This window comes from Trichosurus vulpecula, chromosome 4 (assembly GCF_011100635.1).
Source record: "Trichosurus vulpecula isolate mTriVul1 chromosome 4, mTriVul1.pri, whole genome shotgun sequence".
Classification (NCBI taxonomy): domain Eukaryota; kingdom Metazoa; phylum Chordata; class Mammalia; order Diprotodontia; family Phalangeridae; genus Trichosurus; species Trichosurus vulpecula.
In genome coordinates, this window is record NC_050576.1 from 335,476,591 (window position 1) to 335,499,680 (window position 23,090).

A 23,090-nucleotide genomic window follows, 5' to 3' on the forward strand; every position below is an offset into this window, starting at 1 on the left:
TTCACCAAAAACTGAACCAACCATACATTATCCATCTATTGCTTATAAAGGTAAGCATCACAACAGATATTAATCAATGTCTCATGTCCTAAAACTTAAAATGTCTGGACTGCACAGTTAAAATAAAGCGGTACCTTTGTTATTTTCAGTGAAACTTGGAATATTATGTATGTGTGTATATGTGTGTATATGTATATATGCGTGTGTATATGTATATATGCATACACATGTATCCACATATATACATACATACATATGTGTATACATAACATGTATGTATGTATGTATGTATGTATGAGTGTATAGATATAGATATGGATATAAAAACATAGATCTGTATTTGTTTTACCACTCATCATAGTCTTAAGTAAAATGTTTACTGGCTGAGAAGCATGTAAATAACATACATATATAGATCTGTGTGTATATGTTTTACCACTCATCATAGTCTCAAGCATAATGTTTACTGGATCATATGCACACTTTTCTTATTTAAATTAAGATAGAATTATTTTGGAGTAGAACCTTCACCAAAGCAAAGGGCTATAGGTGTACTTTGAAGTACAGGTGTACTTTACTGCAATTAATTTTAAAATTAATTTACTACCCTTGGACCTAAAATAAAACTTGATCCCTTTCTTTGTCTTACCTTTGACATGGCTTCTCCCATCCTCCAGCAACGGCACTACTATAGTGTTGTTCATATTTCCAGGTGACCGCACAGCTGTATAGACAACAGGCACCGACTGTACCACCACTGGGATGCGGTGAACATGACTCAGTTTGTTGGACTGTAAATTCATGGGGCTTGAAGGTGGTACTGGATGGATAATGTGCAAAAATTGCTGGCCTCCCACCCCAGATGCAGAGGCCACAAGAGGCCCTGGAGTTAATACTGTTGGCGCAGATGATGCTGAAGATACTGACGTGATAACAGTTGGGGATGAGGCTGGACGACTAGAAGACGATGATGAAGAAGTTGAAGTGGAGGAAGGAGAGGAGGCAGAAGCTGTCATGGAAACTGGGGAGGATGAAACGGCTGTAGGGGATGTCCTGGCTTTGTTTATTGACAAGTCCACTGGCTCAGTTTGTGTTTGGAAGTGATCTGTAGATAATGAGTCCTCTGGGGGCTCCGTTTTCATGTTATTTAACAAGAGGGGTACAGCTTCCATATCCGGGTAGTTGTGGACGTTTGGAGACTGTGGAGGGAAAAACAGAATATTAGTTTCTCTTTTTGTTTGCCTGTAACTTTTCATAGATGTATGATAAGAATATGTGAATGTTTACCTTTCTTCACATTTCTATGAGAAATCTAACATTTTACACAACCTGTAAGAAAAGCTCAGAATAATGTGTAATCTCCTCAAAAAACACAAGAGGATAATATATTTCAATCAAACTTCATATGGAAATACTTACCTGATTTGAAACAAGATTTTCTTGGTTCTCTCAACTCACATATCACCATATGGACCAAAAAATTGAAACTGAAGATATAGCAGAGAAAAATTGCAAAGATGTTTCTATTTTACATTCTGTAAGATACTGCTAGGATCTAAGTTACTACCTGGAAATAAATAAGGCAATTAGGGAAGTTCAGTAACTCTTTCAAGCACCATGAGTATTCCTGAATGCCAGGGAAATATAAATTACTAAATACCCTGAAAGGTGTCTAACTTAATTCTAGATTATATATAGATTATGCACAAAGCAACATGGTGGTGCTGAACTCAGAAATGGAGATCGTCACAAAATATCCTTATAACCTTTTTAGAAAAAGATACAACAGTGAAAACATAAATTGATTACATGCAGAAAAAGGAAAAGAGATTTCAGTTAAGTCTTATTTTGATGCCTCGTTGTGGTATACATGTGATCATGGATTCTCTTGGGTTATGCCAGTGGAGCTTACGTTCTGGCAGGTTCTATCAAACTGAAAAAGGTTTCCAGTTCAAACCCAATGAGAGACTCTTGAAGGCTTTCACCTGAGGACCAAATTGGCTTCACTGGCAGGACTCTTTACCAGGTTAATGAATGTTTTGGCCACAGACACCCCCAAAGATCACGGACTAAGTCAAAGAGCTGTGATCTTCATCGATTAAGGGAGAAGCTATACAAATGACGTCAGGGATTCAGGACACAAAGAGATAAGGGAGGCCCTTGCATTAGTAATTTTTGTGAGTAATAAGACTATTGCTCCAACTCTGAAGAGGAGGAGGAGGAAAGTTATCCTTAAAGTGTTTGGTAATCCATAACAGTGTCCCCTATTAGTTCAACTATAAAGAAAAAGAAAACTATCTTGATTTCTCAGTTTAATTGGTGCAGCTTTTTAAGAATAAATGAATTAATTTTCTTTGTAAAAGGGCAACAAAGATTGGATTCATTGATTAAATGTTAGTCCCCTAATGTACCTCCTAAAGTCTAAGGCCATCCAGCACATGGAAGTGGGACATGGATCTAAAATTTAGCCTGACTAATTTGTCCAGGGCCAAGTAAATGATTGATAAATTGGTCATTTCCAGGACACTCACACATAGTGAGACCAGATAATTTGTTCTAAGGGATTATATAAGGTCAAAGGTTTTAACACAATTCGTCTTGGTCATGATCATATATACTTGGCTTCTGACATCTTCCAATGAATTGAAAACAAAGACCAACCTCGCCCCTCATTATGATAGCAAAGTGACAATGTTCAAAGGAGATGAACTTGGTTCATTTCACAATGTTTTGAGTAAGAAGTACTATTTCTCTAAAACTGAGATAACCTGACAGTGATTGAATATATTTTTGTAAAATATGGGGGTTGTTTCTGTAAAAACATGGCCGTTTAAAACACAATAGTTACAAGTATAATGTAACATAGAATTCAAATTCCCAAAATCAAAAATAAAAGAAGAAAATTATGAAGTTGACAATGTAACAGATCAACTAAAAATGGAAATGTGTTGGTGGTTTATTGTTATTATTTTTTTCTTCTAAGCTAGCATGATTACTTCTGCAACCTTATGTATGCAAGATGAAAAATCTAAAAGAAGAAATATTGAAGAAAATTTCCAAGTAATAAGGTTTCTAGTTTTACTCTTGAAATACAGGAAACCATGTTTTATAATCTTTTCAAAAGCCCTTACAAAGAAAAACAAATATCACAAATGTCATATCACACAAGTAAGATTTTTTCCCTTTACAAATAAATAACATTGCCCAATGTTTTCTAATCAAAACAGTACTGTATTTTTGCAACTTATTAGGTCTTTCTTTATCTCCCCAGTCCTGTTGTCATCTGTCTCTCTCAAATTTACCCTGCATTAGTTTCATAAATATTTTGAATACATCTATCTATCTATCTATCTATCTATCTATCTATCTATCTATCTGTTTTTTCCCCATATAGAATGTAAGCTCCATGAGGGCAAGACTGAGTTTTTGTTTTTATCTTTGTATTCCCAATGCCTAGCACAGTTCCTGACATGTAACAAGCAGTTAATAAATATATTAATGTATTTTCAGAATGACTTTTAAAAAAACCTTTTTTAGGTTATGAATTTCGACACATCTAGAAAAATGTCCAGAGAGTCTGCTTACATGTGCTCACCAACTTGTTCAGATTTATGAATAATGTATTCTATATTCTTTCTAAACTATATCACTCAACTGAATATACTTTGACTTTATAGCTCTGATTGTGCATTTTTATGTTTCCTTGGCAACAGACATGACCAAAAAAACTTAATATAGAACAAAACAGTAGTTTCCACCAAAATTTTTTTGCTTCCCCACGTTTATGTCCCTAACACCTAGAAGCCACATTTATACATTTGTTTGCAAACAAATGAGCATGGTTTCACTTTTCAACCTCTCAACAGTGGGTCATACATGAGGGGAGGGAAATTTTCTTAAGAGACCACAACAATGCAAGGTAGAGATGGGCTGGCAAATATTAAGCTTGAGTCTATTTCAATGGACTCTATGTCTGCCTATTAAATTTGATGGAGAAGATTATGCTCCTTAAGAAAACCATTCCTCTCCTTATTGAATAAGAACATACCCTTTTGAAATAGCATCAGGAACTTTGCTGACAGACACTTTCTCTTCGTTATGTAGTTTTTCAACAAGAGAGTGGGTGTGTCCCTTATACAAGCATTTGTGAAATCTTAGAGAACTGGGTTGCTTTTGTATGAGCTCAGGACCAAAGATAGAAAACAATTATATACATGAGGAGGGATGAATATAACCTTTGGATTTAAAAAAAATGCTTCATTTGGTATCTTCGGCAGATTATGCTTGGATCTCTAACCACAAACATAAAAGAGACACATGCTGGTTCTTTTTTCAAACAGGGTTGAAATGCAGCCAGAAAGTTCAAGAATAACATTTCTACAGAAAACAGGGACAAAGGTCTTATTATATTAGCCCTCTGTTAGCCCAGCGGATATAGTATTACGTCTTGGCAGCCCATACTAATCTCTTACACCGTGATAATATGGTCAGCAAAGGCTACTAACTCTAACTTTGAGCAAAGTATATACGTTTATAATACTATATAATGATATAAAAAGTGGCTCAAGGAAACTTATAGCAGATCCTTAGTCCTTCAAAAAAAACCTCCTTTTGCTTCTTTTTTGAGTGGAAGGTGTGCACTAAAGAATCATTGATAGGGTCCTAAATATATATTCTACATAGGAAGCTATAGCAGATGAAGAATACAAAAAGAGGAAATTTTATAATGACTTAAAACTTGCTTTCAAAACTAACAGGGTCCTAAATAATTACTGATAGAGTCATAAATACATTACTGATAGGGTCCTAAACACATATTCTACAGAGGAAGCTGTAACAGATGAAGAATACAAAAAGGGGAAATCAATGCAGAGAACCACAGATATATAGTAAGGAAAGTTTAGACCACAGAATGAAAAGCGGTGAGAAGAATGCCTTGAAGCTGAATGAGTCATACATATTAGATAAAGTGAGAGAAAAGTCTGGAGCATCATCAAAAGAATTGAGTCTCTAACAAAGGAGCTAAAAAATGTAAAGAAGTGAAGAAAGGGGTATGGATGAAAGAAAACACAGAATTACTTCTTTCGAAAGTTTATGCTCTAGATAAGTAGCATTCCCCAAACATCTGCTACCAAACAATGAGGGAAGGAACGAGCAGTAGCCATTTTAAAGCAAGGAACAGTCTGACCTCAGAATCCAAGATGTTTTCACAGGCTCATAGACTTAGAGCTGGAAGGAAATCTTAGAGGTCATGTGCTGTAGCAATTCTTTTTTTTTTAAGGACATCTTCATTGCTAACACTTCAAGCATCCAAATCAGTACAGTGGTACGTGAGGAAAAAACGTTAGCTCTGGAGTCAAAAGATTTGAGTCTCATGTTTGGGCTCTGACATTTAACAGCTACCTGATCTTGGTCAAGGACCTTAACTATTCTGAGCCTCAGTTTCCTCTTTTATAAAATAGTAATAATAATACTCATATCACCAACTTTACTGGGTGTTTGTAAGAAAAGAAATTTGTAAACTTTATTATTATTATTATAAACTATATATTTTTATTTATTTTTATTATAATATGCAATGTAATTATATATTATGAACGGAATGTTAGATTATTATATATTACCTCCAAATCATAAACTGAAGACAGTACTATTTTAGTAGCTATGCCACTGGTAAGAATGGGAACTGAGCCAGCTAAAATGAGCATAATTAGGCTCACTTTGCAATAAATTATATAGTAAAATAACCTTAAAAGAGCCAATAAAACTTGGAGATTTTATGAGATAACTATACAAAGAAATTCTACATACATTAGAAAACAACATCTTGCCTGGGGAGCAGGGGCCTTGGGTGGGAGTGGAGGGGTAAACGAAAACTGACAGTAAATCTAAATATAACTAAAAATATAAGTATATTTCTACTAAGCATACTGTCTCTATAGTTCTGAAAGTAAGTTTTGAAAGCAAGTTGTAAGTTAACTTGTAAGAGCTACTTGAAAAAAAGAATTAAATTATTCTAACCAAAAAGTAAACCATGTAGTATTACTGCATCCCTATCTCAATATACATTGACTCTTAATTTGCCTAGTTGATTGATTTTTAACATAATGCTTCTGTGCTTTAAAGAACAAAATATGGCCCTTTTCTTATGAAGGAATTATTTTTAAAGTAAATTAAAGAATTTAATATTAGTATTTATTGAAGAATTATCATCCGTTTGTAATCCTGTTTTTATTACTTCATACACATTTGCTCCTGTTGAATACCAAATGTTTATACCATGAACAATCTATTATTTCTCCATTAGTGGAAGGTATTTTGTTGTTCCCTTACTCCCTTTTCCCCCAAAAAGAAAATCAAACCTCCTGGTATCAGGTGTCACTCTTTAAACTGGTAAGCCATATAGAAAATATATAAACTTTTTGAAGTCGGATTCTCTTTTGTTTTGTCTTCTATACAGAAAAACTACTAAAATGACCTGAAAAAGGAGGGGCTTAATATTTGATGATGATTTAATAATGTTTGATGAACTGAAGTTAAATTTAATTCCTAACCTTCTGGGAGAGCTGTGACACATTCATTATATGCTTTACAATTTGCTCCTAAAAGTTTTGTATGATGCAAGGAATTTATAACTAAAATGAACTAAAATTTCCTTTGTTTTGGTAATTTTTATAGACTTTGATAAAACCCTGGACATGATTGGAAACACTCATGTAGTATAAAAGAGATGGAAATTAAAGTGCTAATAAATTGCCTTCTAAAATGCAATGGTTTAAAATTGTAAAGACCTGAGCTCCAGTTTGCCACTTCCTGAACTTGTGGTCTGCAGTTGTTACAGTCATGATGAACACATTTCCTTTTTTGTATATACAAATACTTAAATAATTCTGTGATTTCATTGATCTGGGCACTATAACCAATAACGCAATCCATTCATGCCTACTCTTCCTATGCAACTCTTACCTACTTCTTCTAAGTGTGCCACAGAGAATTCATCCATCAGTACTGGGCTGGAGGATCCATCAGTTTCTCTTAAAAAGCATTAGAATAGTCATGGAACAGCAACTGGTTATTCCACTGATTATTCCTCATTCTTGCTACACAATCAGCTCATCTTTTCCACTCATACATACTTTGATGGTCTCCTTTATGCCACTTTTCCTTTATAGTTCCTTATTTCCAATGTATCACTCCACTGCATCTGGGTGGTCCTCACTCTTAGTTCTCTGGAACTTCAAACGTTACATGATATACACCAATTATGGAAGAATAGGGGTATCAAAAAAGCGACTTTGTTTTGGGAAGAAGCTTGGGATCATTAAGACCTCCTTGAGGAAAAGGAAAATACCATTTTTGTGTTTATATTCGTAGTGTCTGGCACATAATAAGTTCTCAATAAATTCGTGTAGGTAATGCTATAAACAAGGGCATCGGACTTATGATCTACCATGTGAACTGAAGTAAGCAATTTTCCAAAGGTATTTTCCATCTTCTGTTCAGTACAATTCTCTCTCTCCTGTAAAATGCAGTTGAAAGGATAATCTATACAGTCTGCACATATATAATATATGTATGTAAATGTATACACACATACATACACACATATATACACAGTTTACTACGTATACTATGTACATATGTTTGCATATTTATATATACCAATCCATACACCAAAGGACAAGTTTTATATGGGTTGTCCATTCAACTGCGTATTACAATCTAGATAATCACTATACAGTGACTATAGTCTTCATTGAGGAGACTGTGAAATATTTCAGGGCTTTATATAATACAATTGTCTACAAACAGCAACATCAGAAGGTCCTCAACATTTGTAAGAAATCCTTACCAAATTTAAACTCTGACTTACATTTCATCCACGATAGTGGCAAACTACTTCAGTGAACAAATGTCTTTCTAATTTATGCCACACCAAACAAGGTTATCTTTGTCGTTATATACTTCATGGCATCTCACACAATTTTCACAGATATGTGCTAGAGAACACATTTTAAACTGTCCTCTTTCTCTAATGAATCAAATGGGTTTTTAATAGTCAACAAAAATGAGCACAGTGGGATCTCGTGTTTTATACATCTTTCCATCAACTGTGAGATGGTAAAGATATAGTCAGCTTTGGAATTTTGCTTGCAAAAGCCTGCCCTCATCAAAGGTGACCACAGAGTGTATGTATATTACTTTCACAAAAATGGTAAAGGAAGTATATGAGGCAAAAGTTAAGAATGTTCTCTCAGCTACTTTTCTTTGGTAATAAGCCATTAGATTTTGTCCATGCTTTGCTATCTTTCCACTCCTCTAGATGTCTTGTGGATTGATCTCTCAACACCTTTAAAATTTTGTCACTTCCACCATGGACCTTTTCTGTTCGTGTTTGGTAGAGTTCTGCTGCTTGGCCCAGCTTTGTTTTCTTTTGTGGCATTTCCAAGTCTTCTAGAAGAGGAGCTCTTAACCCTTTTTCTGCGTCATGGCTGGTGAAGCCTATGAACCCATTCTCAGAATGATATTTTTAAATGCTGAGAAAAATACACATAGGATTACAAAGGAAGTCAAATAGTTTGAAATACAGTTATCTAAACATTTAAAAAAAGCTCACGGTTCTCAGTTAAAAACTTTTGCTCTGGAAAGACATCCGAGACTGTTGTGAGAGTCCAAATGTGGTGGCTCTATTGTCCATGATGGTAAAATTTTTTTTTTTACAAAGATCTTAGTAGATGTTTTCCATAATATGCTTGCTCATCATAAAGTGCCCTCAGGATTACTTTCCTTAGGAAGATTTTTCAGGAAGATTTCTTTTGTTTCCATTGCTTCTCTCTTTTTTTAATGATACATAACAGATCACCCTATTTCTGTATCCTTCACCACGGGATTTTACATATGACTATATATTCTGACCTGGTGATTTCCTCTCTCCCTTATTTCTCTGGTTGGCAAGCAATCCAAGAGTTTCCCGACTAAGATGGTTTTTAGGCGCTTTTGATCTCATTCTGTTCCCTTTTGTGTATTCTCCGGCCACATTACTGCAAGATGAGAAAGCGCTACATGGAACTATGGGCCATTTTATAGTTGTCTTTGTTTCATGGATTGCTATGGCTAAAGAATCCATTACCAAGAGGCCAATCGTGCTTAAGTAAGGTGGTCCTTAGAAAGCAAACATCATCTTTTGCTAAGACACTTACCAGCTGTAAGACCCTGGGCAACTCACTTCACCCTTTTTGTCTCAGTCCCCCACCTATCAAATGGGCTGGAGAAGGAAATGGCAGTATCTTTACCAAAAAAAAAAACCCTAGATGGGGTCATGGAGATTCAGACATGACGGAAACATCTCAACAACAGCAACAACCAACAACAACAGTACTTGAAGGCATTCTAACAGGGCGGAACTTTCCAAGTCAACTGGTTCCTCTCGTATAGGATTGAAGAAAAAGGGCATTTCCATGCCATGATGAGGCACTGTGGAGGTCTTCTCAAAAAGGATAAGTCCTTCATAAATTTTTTCTTATTCAAGCTTAACCAATTATATAGTTTAAATGTCACAGATGCAACATTATTTATGTTGTTACACTACACTTATCTTTAAAATGGAGTAACAGTACTTGGTGTACCTGTTTACCTCCTAGGGTGGTCATTAAGATCAATTAATGAAGCATATGAAAATGTTTTCAATGCGCTAAAGCTTGGTATGAATAAAGCTTATTAAAAAGGAAGATACTGATAATTTCATATAGATTAAGTAATGCCATATACATGTTCTGTCATTATAAAGCACGGAATCCAAGTCCATTGATGCAACAATATTCAAAAAGCATTCATTAAACTTCTGTTGTGTAGAATACTAAGAGAGGTCTGAAGATAAAGAAAAAAAGAGTCCATATACTCAAGGAGCCTGTGTGTAGGTTCAATAAAATTCCACGCAAATTTTGATATAGTCCCATAGTTATATCTTTGCAAACAGTAAAAGGCAAAGTTCACATATATTATAGCTGAATCAGACCCCTTGAAAGGCTTGCCTTATTTAAGTCTGTCTCAAGAGTTAGTTCTTCCACAATTCTTCTTGTTGGTGGAGATCGATGGGGCTATGGATTATCACACTGTGCCCATTTTAAAAAATGTCTTATTCTTTCCCACTACATGTAGAAGCAACTACAAAGTTATTGTCAGGCAATAAGTAATGAAGGTTTCCAATTCATGTTTAGGAGAGGAAAGGAAGATGAGTAGGAATTAGCTCAAGTGTTTTCATTAAAACTTTTTTATAAAATCTATTCAAAAGACTAAAACAACAACAGTTTGTTTTTGGATCTGAGTCACTGCTTTGCACCACTGTTCACTGTTTTGACACTGAACAGCTCCACTGAGATCAGTCATTTCCATATATGGTTTCTATCTTCTTAGACCATAAACTTAATCTATTGAAGGTTACATTTCAGATCCACCTGAAATCAAACTGTCAAAATGGGAGCTACTGATAACATTGTATAGATTAAGCTATTTCATCTACATGTTTTGTCATCATAAAGCATGTAGAAGATATATTCTGGAAATAAGTAACAGAAAAGAATAGAAGCTACATTCTGGAGACACCATAGAACCATAAATCAATTTTAATCTGCATCATTTAAAACTATAAAATGAGTTGTTTTGGTAAGAACTAAAAATTCACTGTAGAAACTTACATGAATTTTTGCAGCTAATTATTATAACATTCCATTAAAAAATCAACATCTTCCTTCATTTAGGAAAATGCTGGGGGCACTGAGGAAAATCTTTCTTCCCTTTTGTCGGCAGTACATAGAGTGGCCTCATAGTTTTGCAAACATTCCTCCTACTCTTCCTGTAATAAAGGAGACAAATTCGAAGGCAATAAAGGAATGACTCATTTAAGAGCTGGGAGTTTGACTAGGACACATCTTTCCATAGTTATAACATTTTGAAGCTTGAGTATGACCTTGCCAGTTGGCATTCTGATATACTGTAAACTACAATATTCTGGAGAGAAGTTTGCCAATGTGCAAACTTGGTAATAAACTTCTACAAAGTATGTGACATTATATGAGTCACTAATGTGATGCTGTAGTGTTTTTTTTAAAGCATTATACATTGAAATATAAATAGCAGGATTGTGGTAAGTAGAATAGTTTTCCTCTTGACTCATTACTCAGTGTCCCTTTAGAGTACTTCAGCTTGGGGTCCCACAACTAAAACTGGATATGGGTAAGTTATTTTTAGGTATTAGAAAGTATAAAAATAGTTTGTAGAAAGAGCAAAGAAAAAAGTGGATAGAGCCTTGGGAAATCTACCTCTAGAGGAAAGACCAAAATTAATCAATGGTTCCCTCTTCTCAATTCTTATAGCATTTGTGTATCATGTGTTTGGTACAAATGCCACTGTTATTAAAGTTAGTTCTCTTTTGATGTAATGTTATCTTAGCTCAGTTGTTAAGCTCCCTAAGAACAGGAGTCCCAGGCACTGAGCATGGTACCCTAAGACAATTAGTACTCGCTGATTTGTTTTACCTCAGTTTATGTATCTTAGAAGGAAATTAAACATAACGCTTATTTATAAGCTTAGTTCATTTCTACAAACATTTACTAAAGGCTTGTGGTATGAAAGGCATCGTGCTAGGCACTTAGGATACAAAGGTTAAAATGAAACGGCACCTTCCTAGGGCAGTTTCCATTGCACATATGCACAATAAAGTATAACCAAAGTAACATCGAATAATTTAGAAAGAACAGAGTATTGGGGGGGGGGAGGCTCAGAGGGAAAAGAAGATCTTGTAAAAGGTGGTACCCCACTTGTGCCTTGAATGAAGTTAAGAATTTCATTCGATGAGGGTACTTCAGACTTGGGAAATCAGTTGAGCAAAAGCATGGAGGTGAGAAATGGAATGGCACGTACAAGAAACAGCCAGCAGGAGTGTTCGACCGGTACACAGAGTGAATGAGGGTGACTAGTACAAAATAGAGTAGGAAAGATAGAGAGAAGTCAGGCATGTAAAAGCTGAGGAACTTGTATTTCATAAAAGTAGTCACTGAAGATTTTTGAGATAGGATGGGAGATGATATAGATCTCTGCTCAGAATCTGTGTTTTAGGAATATTTTACAGCTATACGAAGACTGGATTTTAATACCGAAAGAATGTAGACTGAGAAAACAATTAGCAATCTGTCTGGAAACAGTTCAAATGAGAAAGAGGTAGTGTGGTACTATGGAGAGAACACTGGCTTTGGAATCAGAGGGCCTGGGTTCAAATCCTGCTTCTGATATCTACTACCTGTGCGACCTTGGGCGGGTGATAGAACCTTTTTTGGTCTCAAGTTCCTCATCTATAAAACAAGGATTTTTTATTGTATGGGAAGAGAAAGGAGGGAACAAACATTTATTAGGAATCTCTTATGTGCCAGACATGGTGCTAAGTGCTTTATAAGTACTTTCTCATTTGATCCTCACAACTATATGAGATAGGTGCTGTTATTATCTCGACTTGCCCAGGGTCCAAGAGCTAGTAAGTGTCTGAGGCCATATTTAAACTCAGTTCTTCCTGACTTCAGGACTAGTACTCTTATCTATCCACTGTCCCACCTAGCTGCTTAGGTCCCTAGGCTTCTAAGGTCCTTTCTGGCTCAAAATCTATGATCTCATTACTTGAATCAAGGTAGAAACCATGAGTGGAGAGAACAGAAGAGATGTGTAGAGGAATAGTGTTAAATCTTAAAGATTAAATATGGGGCTTCAGGAGATGGAAGAATCAAGGTTCACTCCCTGGTGAACAGAAGGCTAGTGGTACTATAAACAGAAATGGGGATATTTGAAAGAAAAATAGATCTTGGGGGAGATGTAAAGAGCTCTGCTTTGGAGGCATTGAATTAGATATCTATTCTTGAATAAGCAACACAGGACTGCTCAACTGATTGACAGAGCAGCAGCATGTAAACCAAAGGAAAAATGATACAGAATGATAGCTTAAGGGATTGGCAGGGTTAAGTAAAGGGTTGTTTTTTTTTTAAGGATGAGGGAGACCTGGTTACGTTTGTAGAAACCAGGGAAGAATAAGGTGAGACTGAAGAAGAGCAAAAGGGTAGTTTGGTCAAGGAGACAGGAGGGGGTGGGATCAAGAAGAGAACAAGGGGTAGAGTTAGCCTTGGTAACAAGGGACTTCATCAAGGACTGGACCAAAGGGAGAATGAGTGAAGATTTATGGTGGATGGCTTCTACTTTCTCAGTAAAGCAGGAAGCTAGTTCTTCTTCTGAGAAGAAGTGGGGAAAGAGGCACTACAGAAAGTCTAAGGAAGGAAGGGGAAATGGTTGTTATGAAGAGAATTCTAAAGAATAAACCAGAGGAGTTTGCTATGCAGCAATGAAGGGCCAGCAGAAATTAGATAACATCCATTTGTCCTGAACCCAATTAGCACAGTTGTATAACCTTGAGGTCCAATTAGCAGTGTGTAGTTTAAGGATCATTTTCATGATTTTATAGAGATGGAAACTGCTGCTAGAATTGGTGAAGCAATTGTTCCTGGTCACGAAGCTAGTAAATTTTGCTTCAGGAATCTGAACTCAAGCCTCCTGATTCCAAGGTCCTGGATCTTTCTAGTAGACCATAAGCCCTACAGCCTAATGAGTGATCATAAGGAATAATTTGTTTAAACTGCAACAAGATGTAACTGCAGTAGCTGCTGGGAGATTACCTTAAATTTAGTCAGTCAATAATATAAAGCACTGTGAAAATTTTCAAACTGAGCTTCCGTTTATGGGATTTCATTTGGTCCTTACAATGAATCTGTGTGATAGAGCAGACATGGTATTATTATCTTCAATCTACAGGTGAGGAAATTAAGATTCAAGAGACGTTTAATGAGTTGTCCAAAATCTCACAGCTAGTAAGGAGAGGAGTTGGAGCTTAAATCCAATTCTTCTAAGATCTTGCCCACAGCATTTTTGACTAAAGCATGCTGATGCCTGTCCTAATTGGAATGCTTTTAAGACATTAGAATAAGGAGATTATGGAGTTTCCAATTTAAAGAAAGGTAGACCAGGCTGAGGAGATTCATGGAACTGGGCAATACTTCGTGCATAACAAGTACTCAAAAAATGCTGATTGCACTGAATTGTACTCTCTAAGTTCTTTTTTGTCTAGAGATTTCCATATAACCCAGCAAATCATTTTATTAGGTCAGATTGCTGTTGTTTTTTTCCCCCAGCGCATAGTCAAGAGGCTTTGTTTAATACAAGATATTTGATTTTCTGGAAATGAATAATTAATCATCCATCCCTCAGAATTCAGTACTTGTAATGAACGGTTCTCTCTATCTTTGGAATGAATTATCCAGGCTCTCTGTTTTATCTCTTTTTGTTTAAAAATGCTTTAAAAAATTACTAATCCTACACAAACCACATCTACCTCTGTAATTACTGAAATGAGGATAGGAGGGGCTGGTGGTGGTCGTAGGAACGGAAGAATATAAGTTCTAATGAGAATGGCCCTAGTGTTATAAGAAAGAAAGGAATTCTATAGTTATCTGAGACATCATAACAATAACTCATTTCTATAGCACTGTAAGATAACCCTGAGGGGCAGGCACTGACCTTTTGTAGATGATGAGATTGAGGCTCAGAGTGAGAAAGTGATTTTGACCAAGATCACATAGCTAAAAAATGTCAGAACTGGGATCTGAACCCAGGCTTCCTGACTCCAGGTCCAGCACTCTTTCTACTCTGTCAGGAAGGACTCAACAGCGGCTAGTGGCGACACAACATATTTTACAGATCAGTGTGTCATCGCTGTGAACAGAAAACAGTAGACTGACTGATAGGGTAATAACTTCATTCAGCAGCATGTGAATAAGAGCAGAGAAGGAGGATGTAGAAATAACTGAGGATCAGTATTTGGCAAGGGATGATTGGTGAGAAGATACAGGAGCAAGGGATTTAATAGTAGAGGATATTTCAGAGTTGAGTTGGTTAACTAAGGCTCAAGACTGGAGAGGGAGGAAAGCATGGTCTGGAGAAGTACTGAGGACTGGAAGAACTGTTAGTCTCAGTGACCATAAAGAAAGGTTTTAGGAGAAGCAAGACACAGAGCGAAGAGGAACAACAGGTTATGGTCAGATAAAGGCACTTCAGGGTTTCGAAGGAAGTGGGACAATTGTGGGTGTCGGAAAGACTGAGGGCCTGATCGCTACTTTGTGCAGCAGAGGTGAAATGTTGAAATGAAGGCACATGTCACAGAGTCAAGTAGACTGAGGGATGGGGAGATCAGGACATTCAGGAAAACATCAACATTTATGTAAAAATCCCCTCATATAGGGGACACAAGTTGAGTTGGAGAGGGAGATTACAAGACATAGGCTAAATTCATTGATTTAGAAATCCAGGTTGAGAGACAGTAGAAAACAGTCACCAGGATATGGATTGGTGAAGAATTTGGATAAAGTGAATATCAAAGGATAGGCTGTTGAGTGATAGTGACAGATGGAGAATCTCAAAGTCGTAACAAGGAACAAAAATATTCTGACTTCCTTAAATGGACCAGTCAGGAGATAGATGGATATGAGACATGAAACCAGCATCAGAAAGGATGGCCAAGCAGGGATATATTGTTTATTTGGTGGGAGCCAAATCTCTGGGAGTGCCATTAGATTGAAAAGGAACATGAGAAGAAGGAACCTAGGCCTAAAATGAAGGTGAGTTTGTTATTTATGGAGCAAGAAGTCCAAAGGGTGCAGTAGAAGGGGTAGGAAGATCTGACATAGGATCCTGGAGGGCTGAAATTGAGGTGAATGGGGATGAGAGAATAGGAAGTGCAGTTGAGAAGGGTTATGGATTACTTTTAAATGACTGGGGAATCACTACAAGGATAAGACTGTGCTGGAGTTTGTTAACTACTGGGACCAAAAATCCAAACAGAGTATTAGCAGATGGAAGCAGCTTTGCTGAAGGCAAATAAGTCTAACATTTAAGGTCATAATTCTGTTTCAGTACCACCATGGTCACAGTTTTACTTCCACTGTGGTCAGTCTCTTGGTGTAGTTGCGGCATGGTCTGCTTCTTGATGCTTATGTATCTCTCTGTCTCTCTTTTTCGCCATCTCTCTGTCTTTTGTTTCTCAGTTCTGCCTGGGTCCAGAAGACCAGTCTGTCTCATAGCCATTTATCCCAATTAAATTTCATCTGGTTTGATTCGGCCTATTGTTCAAACTCTTCAAAGTCCTATTCAATTCAGCAATTCAATTTGACAAACATTTATTAAATACTTACCTTATACAAATGCACTGTGATGAGTGCAGAGGGAAATACGAAGTTAATGAGACAGAGTTCGTGCTCAGTAGGGCTGGTTATGTTATCCAGTGTAACAGTTATCCCTCCAAGCTTTATTATTCTCTCAAATTAGGTTCAGATGCTGTCTGTGTTGCCATTAAGTTGTTAGTAAAAAAATATTAAATAGTACTGGCTGAGAGCATTCAGAAATTAATCATGTATTAATACCTTGCAGTAATTTTTCTAGTGCTGTCTTTAACTATTATTTAAATCTTTTTTTATTGTTTAACTTTTCACATATTTATGTTCTCTCTTTCCATATATATTACAAATTCATTGAAGATAGGGAACGAGGCTTAAAGGCTTCTTTGTTTCATTCATCACGTCTAACAGTCTTTCCCACAAAATTAAACTCAATAAATATTAGTTTATTTGATGTGATATAATCACACATCCTAATATGATATAATTTAATTTAACTGGTATTTGTTTAGCATCTCCTACGTGCAAGTTGCTGTTACTGGGTATACAAAGACCAAACTGAAAGTCTGTAACCTCTAAGATCTTACGAGGGGAGATGCGCTGTGTGTAGAGATAGGTAAATACAAAGTGTATAGATTAGCAAACGCTGCAGAAAAAGAGAAAACAACGTCATTTGAGGTTAAAGTAGTTAAGGAAGACCTTGTGGAGGAGGTACCCTTTGAACAAGACCCTGAAGAAGAAGAGAGGAAAGCAGAGGTGGAGAAAAAGGAAGATCAGAGGATCAACGGACCTTAGAGGCTGTCTAATCCCCCTACCTCAGTCGATAAAAGATGAAACTAGAGCCCCGACAGGTTGAATGATTTGTAACACAGGTAGCAAGGTAAGGACAGGGAACTGAAGTCAAAGCAAGCGACTCCAAACTCACATTATTTCTGCTGTGTCAAAGTAGGGAGAGAAGCACAATGAACAGAAGACATGGAATTGGGAATAGGGATGTAGGGATAAGAGGTCCATCCTAAAAGAAACAAAGAATTTGTGTTACATATTAAGGGCACTGCATATTAATGGGAGATAAAATACAGTTGTTGAAGTACATTATGGAGGGCTCTGGACGTCAGACTAGGAAGTTTGGCTTTGATCTCATTGGCAGTAGGAATCCGGTATACTTTTTTGAGCAGGAGAGTGAAATAAGAAAAACAGCATCGTAAAGAAATTTAATTTAGGGTGTGCATGTCTGTGTGTAAAATCAAATGAGATGTGATGGGGTTCTGCAGTAGATGGTGGTGCGAAGCTAACATATACTATGAAGGATGAATCAACGTGGCTTGGTAACTGATCAAATATAGGAGATATAGATGAAAGGAAGTCAAAAATACCTCCAAGATTTCCAGCCTCAGAAATTGGGGAGGGGGGAGTTTGAGGTACCATTGAAAAACTTTCAAAGTTGAGAAGGGAAAATCAGTTTGAGGAGAAGAGATAATAGATTTAGTTTGGGATATATTATGCTGAAGTGGAGAAGTCTGGTAGGCGCTGGAAAATACAGGGTTGGATCTCAAATGAGAAGTCAATGACAGAGTAAAGCATTTAAAGTAAACCAGACTAAAATAATTTTTTTAAAAAGAAAAAAGTAAACGAGAAAACTATTGTTCTTTATTAAATGATAGGGTCAATTAATTTTGCTCAAATGGAGTAAATAATGTTGAAGAAGATCATGCCACTGTTGTAAGCATTCATTGAATTAATGGGTAACATTCTCTTACAAAACACTTGGGCATTTCTTAGAAAAAGTTAGTTCTTAAAGGAATATATGCTTGAACCATGCTCACATCTATAACCTCTACTAAGGAACGTGATAAAGTCTGTAGGAGTTTTCCAGATGTCCCAGAAGATAAGATTATATTTCTTCCAATTCCATGATGTTTCCATGCTATACACACTGATCTAAAGCTATTTTCAACTTTTCACATGAATGAAAGGGAGTATAGCTGCTGATCTATTGAAATATAATTATGAATAAGTTGTCTAAGACTGAAGCACAGCACTATCTTCCTTGACAAAGTTTCTTGCTCTTCAGTAACAGGGCTACAATACTGATGCAGCTCCATATTGCAACAGCCAGATCATGGCCAATAGCTCTTAAGGCATGTGCTTAAACTTGAATGGGAATAATCTACATGCAAGTAATAGAAACTGACTATATTTCAAAGTGCTACTGATAAGTAGTGGGACACCTTTTTACCCTAATAACATGACTCAGAGAGTCTCTTAAGGTAAGTTACTTGGATACTGGTCAAATTAAGTATAAATAGGGCACTGAGCACTACTCTGCCTTCATACCTTTGCTTACAACATCCCCTTTAACTGAAATGGGCTCCATTATATTGCACACCTACTTTCAAAACCTTAGTCATCGTCTCATAAGAAGCTCAAAACCCCACCTTCCCTATAACAGTTTCTATAATCTTGTGAGCCAAGTCGGAAGTGCCCCCTACCTTCTCTGAACTCTACTCAGTATTATTTCTACTGCACTTATCATATCCAGCCTCATATTTCAGTATCTGAGTACATGTCTTATCTCCCTTACCAGATTATAGATTCCTCCAGGGCAGAGACTGTCACATAAATCTAAGTATCCTACATTGCACCTTGCACAGAGTAGGTGATCAATAAATGTTTCTTGAATGAAGGAATGAATCAGTCAATAAGTGAATCTGTGCTCAAGCAAGGCAGAAGTCATGCACTCCCCAAAGCCCTGTAAATCTCTTGGGAAATACTCCTTCCCTGCCTTCTTTTTTCCAATAAGTGTACATAAACAGATATACTTAGGAAAGGGGGAATGAGAGAAAAAGAACTAACATAAATAAACAGAAAAAGACCAGGACTATACACCAGAGGGAAGCAAAAGATGCCAGTTCAGTCAGATTGCCTTCTTTCTCAGCCACTACTCTCACAACTGGAGTGTGTATGAAAAAGATGTAATGAAAAGAGGCTCCTCCCCCTCCCCCTTCCTTAGTGTAGGAGTCCTGGCTTGAATTCTACACACTACTAGCTCTGATGGAAGAATTAAATAAACACGGCCACTTCATAGATTCAAATTCCATACTCAATTATGCATTGCTAATGCAACAAGTATGACAAACAGTTGGTGTTTCATCTCATATTGTTTATTTATGAATATATTCAAAAGTAAATTTATTGATTATGATGTTGTTAGATAAATCATTTTTTCACAAGGAAAAACATTTAGGCTCAGTCCTATGCTTCACTGGGATCGCTTGTTCCCATCTGGTTAATTTTAAACACACTAAATAACTGAATCTCAATCAATTTATTGCTTAACACGCATCCCCAATGACAATCCAAATGGTCCTTTCCTAAACCCAGATTCACCCCAACAATAACTGGTGTGTGTGTGTGTGTGTGTGTGTGTGTGTGTGTGTGTGTGTGTGTACGTGTGCACACACGCACACACGTACGAGGGATATACATTTGGTAGATTATATTTATCAGCACCATCAACAGGTAGGACAGAACACCTAAAAGGTGGGGATGAGATAGAGTGGAAGGCCTAGTACCAGCATTTTACGTTCCATTTGGAAAACGAAGTGCATTAGTTAACGCTTTCATTTACTCTGTTATCTAAGTACTGCTGACTAAGCAGTCCCCTTTCCCTGTGCCCAAAACATTCCAATCTGTCTTCCAATACACTATTTTTCCATTCTCAATCATCCAGTCTTATATGCCAGCTGCCTGCCCTTGTTAGCTCTTCCCAAACCCTCATCCCTATTCTATAAATCCTTCTCTTCCCCAAACACAGCCCAACCTGGTCCTAATTCCATTCTACTGTGCCCTTTAGAATCCAAGTTCACTTTCTCAAAAGATCTGCCTATATCACTGAACTTTTCAGGTAACATTCCTTCTATTTGCTTTAAGTAAAACCCTACTGGATACCATGTACCTTACAACACTATTCAATGGCAGCAGTAATTCCTGCTCCCAATTTCCCCCTCTTACAGGACCACAAGAAAGGATCAGCATCTCTGTCCCTTGTAAGCTATTCTTCTTTCCCCATGCTTGTTAGTCCTTTCCCATTCCAAATCCACAAGGTCCATTTAAACCACATCTACCCATCCATACCGCAGTCATCTCCCAACATCCAGGTCACTTTTCCAACTTTCTGAACGATTTTAACACGTCTTATGAGGTCTTCTTCATCCCATGTCTTGCCATCATCTTTGGATACTACAATATGCATTCTGACAACCATACTAACATTCTAATCACAAAATTCTCCAACCTCTTCAAACACATAACTCAACATTCCCACTCCATATGACCCTACGTATCAGAATATACCTTAAATTTTAACCTCTCACAGACATCATCTCTATAACAAAAATGATAAATATAATACTAATTGTTAGCATTTACATTATTGCTTATTATGTACCAGACGCTGGGCTAAATGCTTTACAAATAACTCATTTGATCCTCACAACAATCCTGCAAAGTAGGTGCTGTTATTATCCCCACTTTACAGTTGAGGAAACTAAGGCTTAAAAATAAATGCTAAGTGACTTGCCCAAGGTCACACAACTAGTAAGTATCTGAGGCCAGATTTTAATTCAGATCTTCTTGACTCTAGAACTAATGTTCAGTCCACTGTGCCACCTAGCTTCTTCTTCTAAGGCATATATTTTTTAAATTTTAATTTTTTTTTTTTGGACAGGGGAAGGTAGGGCAATTGGGGTTAAGTGACTTGCCCAAGGTCACACAGCTAGCAAGCGTGTCAAGTGTCTGAGGCTGGATTTGAACTCCGGTCCTCTTGACTCCAGGGCTGGTGCTCTACTCACTGCATCACCTAGCTGCCCCCTAAGGCACATTTAATACAAGAGTTAATTGCCTATTATGTTCAATGCACTGAACTTTTAATTTAATTTTCCATCTACAACCTCCTATCCATCCGCCTCTCTTACTAAACCTTGACTTCACTCCTCAGACCTTCAACACCTTCCTTTTCTCCCAGTTCATCTCCCTATTCTGACTTCACTTACCTTCAGACCCAGCCCTGACCCCACTGTCTATCATTTTAGTGATTACTAGTTGTCACCTTATAATAATTGTTTTTACCTCTTACTATCCAATTTCTCTACTCCTCCTCCTGGCCTTTTGGGTATCACTGGAAAAGTCACAAAATCAGGCTGATTACATTGACTATAAATTTATGATGCTCATAAACTTATGAGCTTAATGGGCTGTTCAGATTTCTTCTCCTTCACTAACTCCCTACAACTGTTCTAAAACTTCTCTTCTTTCAAATCTCCTATGACACCATTAACCTATATATACTTATAGCATTTAACAGCCTCCTACTTCTCTGAGAATATTTAGGATATTTTATATGAGAATTAGCTCAACCTCCTGTACTCCTAAACACTTGTTAGCATCATCACCTACTGCTCTTTCTTCTATCCATTGGAAGTAGTATCCCTACTTTTTGCTAAGGATAAGGGCCTTGATCCTATCCTGATTGCTCTCCCGGGTCCTCTACAGCTTTGCTTCAGCAATCATGCGGACCCTCTTTATCTTCAGACTTTCCTTCTCTACTGACACCTTATTTGCCTACATGCTCAGATCTACCCAATTCTAAACCATTTTGCCCTGTCCAATTATCATCCTGTCTCTTCTCTTCACCCTTCTTGAAATTAGTTACCTAAACTTAATGAATCCACTTTATCACCTACTCTTGTCAATCCTTTGGAACTTGGTTTCCTTTCCAAATACTCTGCTGAATCTGATCTCTTGGTGGTCATTCACACTGATCACTACATTTAATGAAATTCTCTGAAGCCCTAAGCACTATTAAATGTATCATCTGGAATGCTTAATTCAATTCCATATTTTTGAATGCTCTTTTCTCCCTTGGTTTCTGAGTCAACATATGCATCTGGTTCTCCAAATTCTCTAACCAGCCCTTTCTCTTTGCAGGCTCCTCATTCTTTTCTCATCCCCCTTAGTGAATGCATTCTAAGGTTCTCTTCTGGGCCTCATCCTCTTCTTTCTTTACACTCTTACCCCGGGAATTTCCATTGCCTCTCATGAATTTAACAATCTGCTCCATGCATATGATTTTCAAATATGTATCTTCAATTCTAACTCTTCTTACAAATTCCAAGTCCACATCTCTAATTTCCTATAATCCCACCTGGATATGCCATTGATACATCAAAAGAAATACTTACAATAACAAGTATATGATTTCTCCCCTCCCCCTCCAAAAGAAACCCCCAAACTGTTGTCTTTCTGATTTTACAATTTCTGTCAAGGGCAGCATGATTCAATAACCTTTAAAGTTACTTCTAGCCCTTAACTGTGGTATAGTGGACAGAGCACCTACTTATGAATTTTGAAGGATGGGTTCAAGGTCTGCTTCTAAATCATGTTATCTGTGTGAACATGGGTAAATCACTCAATGTCTCAGTGACTTCAGGCAACTTCCTAACATAATTTACTTGCAAGCCATCAGCTGGGGAAGGGATTTTCCATATCAGGATGTACTTAATTTTATGATCCTACAGGTATAGGGGGTGAGAAAGGGAAGGGGAGTAACAAGAAGGGAGGGACAGAGAAGATCCATTCATCCAGTCTCTTGTGTTTTATTTTTCCCTTCTTTTTCCCTAACCTCTCATGTCTATTCAACTCCTAAGATCTGACAATTCTACCACCTTTCACAACTGTCACCTCTTTTTTTCCTACTCTTACTAGTCTAGCAACTGTAGATTTATTCTGAAAGCACCTTCCTTCATGCCTACACATATGCTGTTGAATGAA

General features: G+C 37.0%; 1 protein-coding gene across 1 annotated transcript in view; it reads right to left on the bottom strand.

Moving 5' to 3' along the window:
- KLF12 (Kruppel like factor 12) overlaps nt 1-23,090 on the bottom strand; it is a 191,940-nt gene that overhangs the window by 45,286 nt on the left and 123,564 nt on the right. Inside the window, exon 4 of the mRNA XM_036755754.1 lies at nt 650-1,199. Coding sequence (XP_036611649.1) covers nt 650-1,199 — 550 coding nt within the window. The remainder of the gene's footprint in view (nt 1-649; nt 1,200-23,090) is intronic.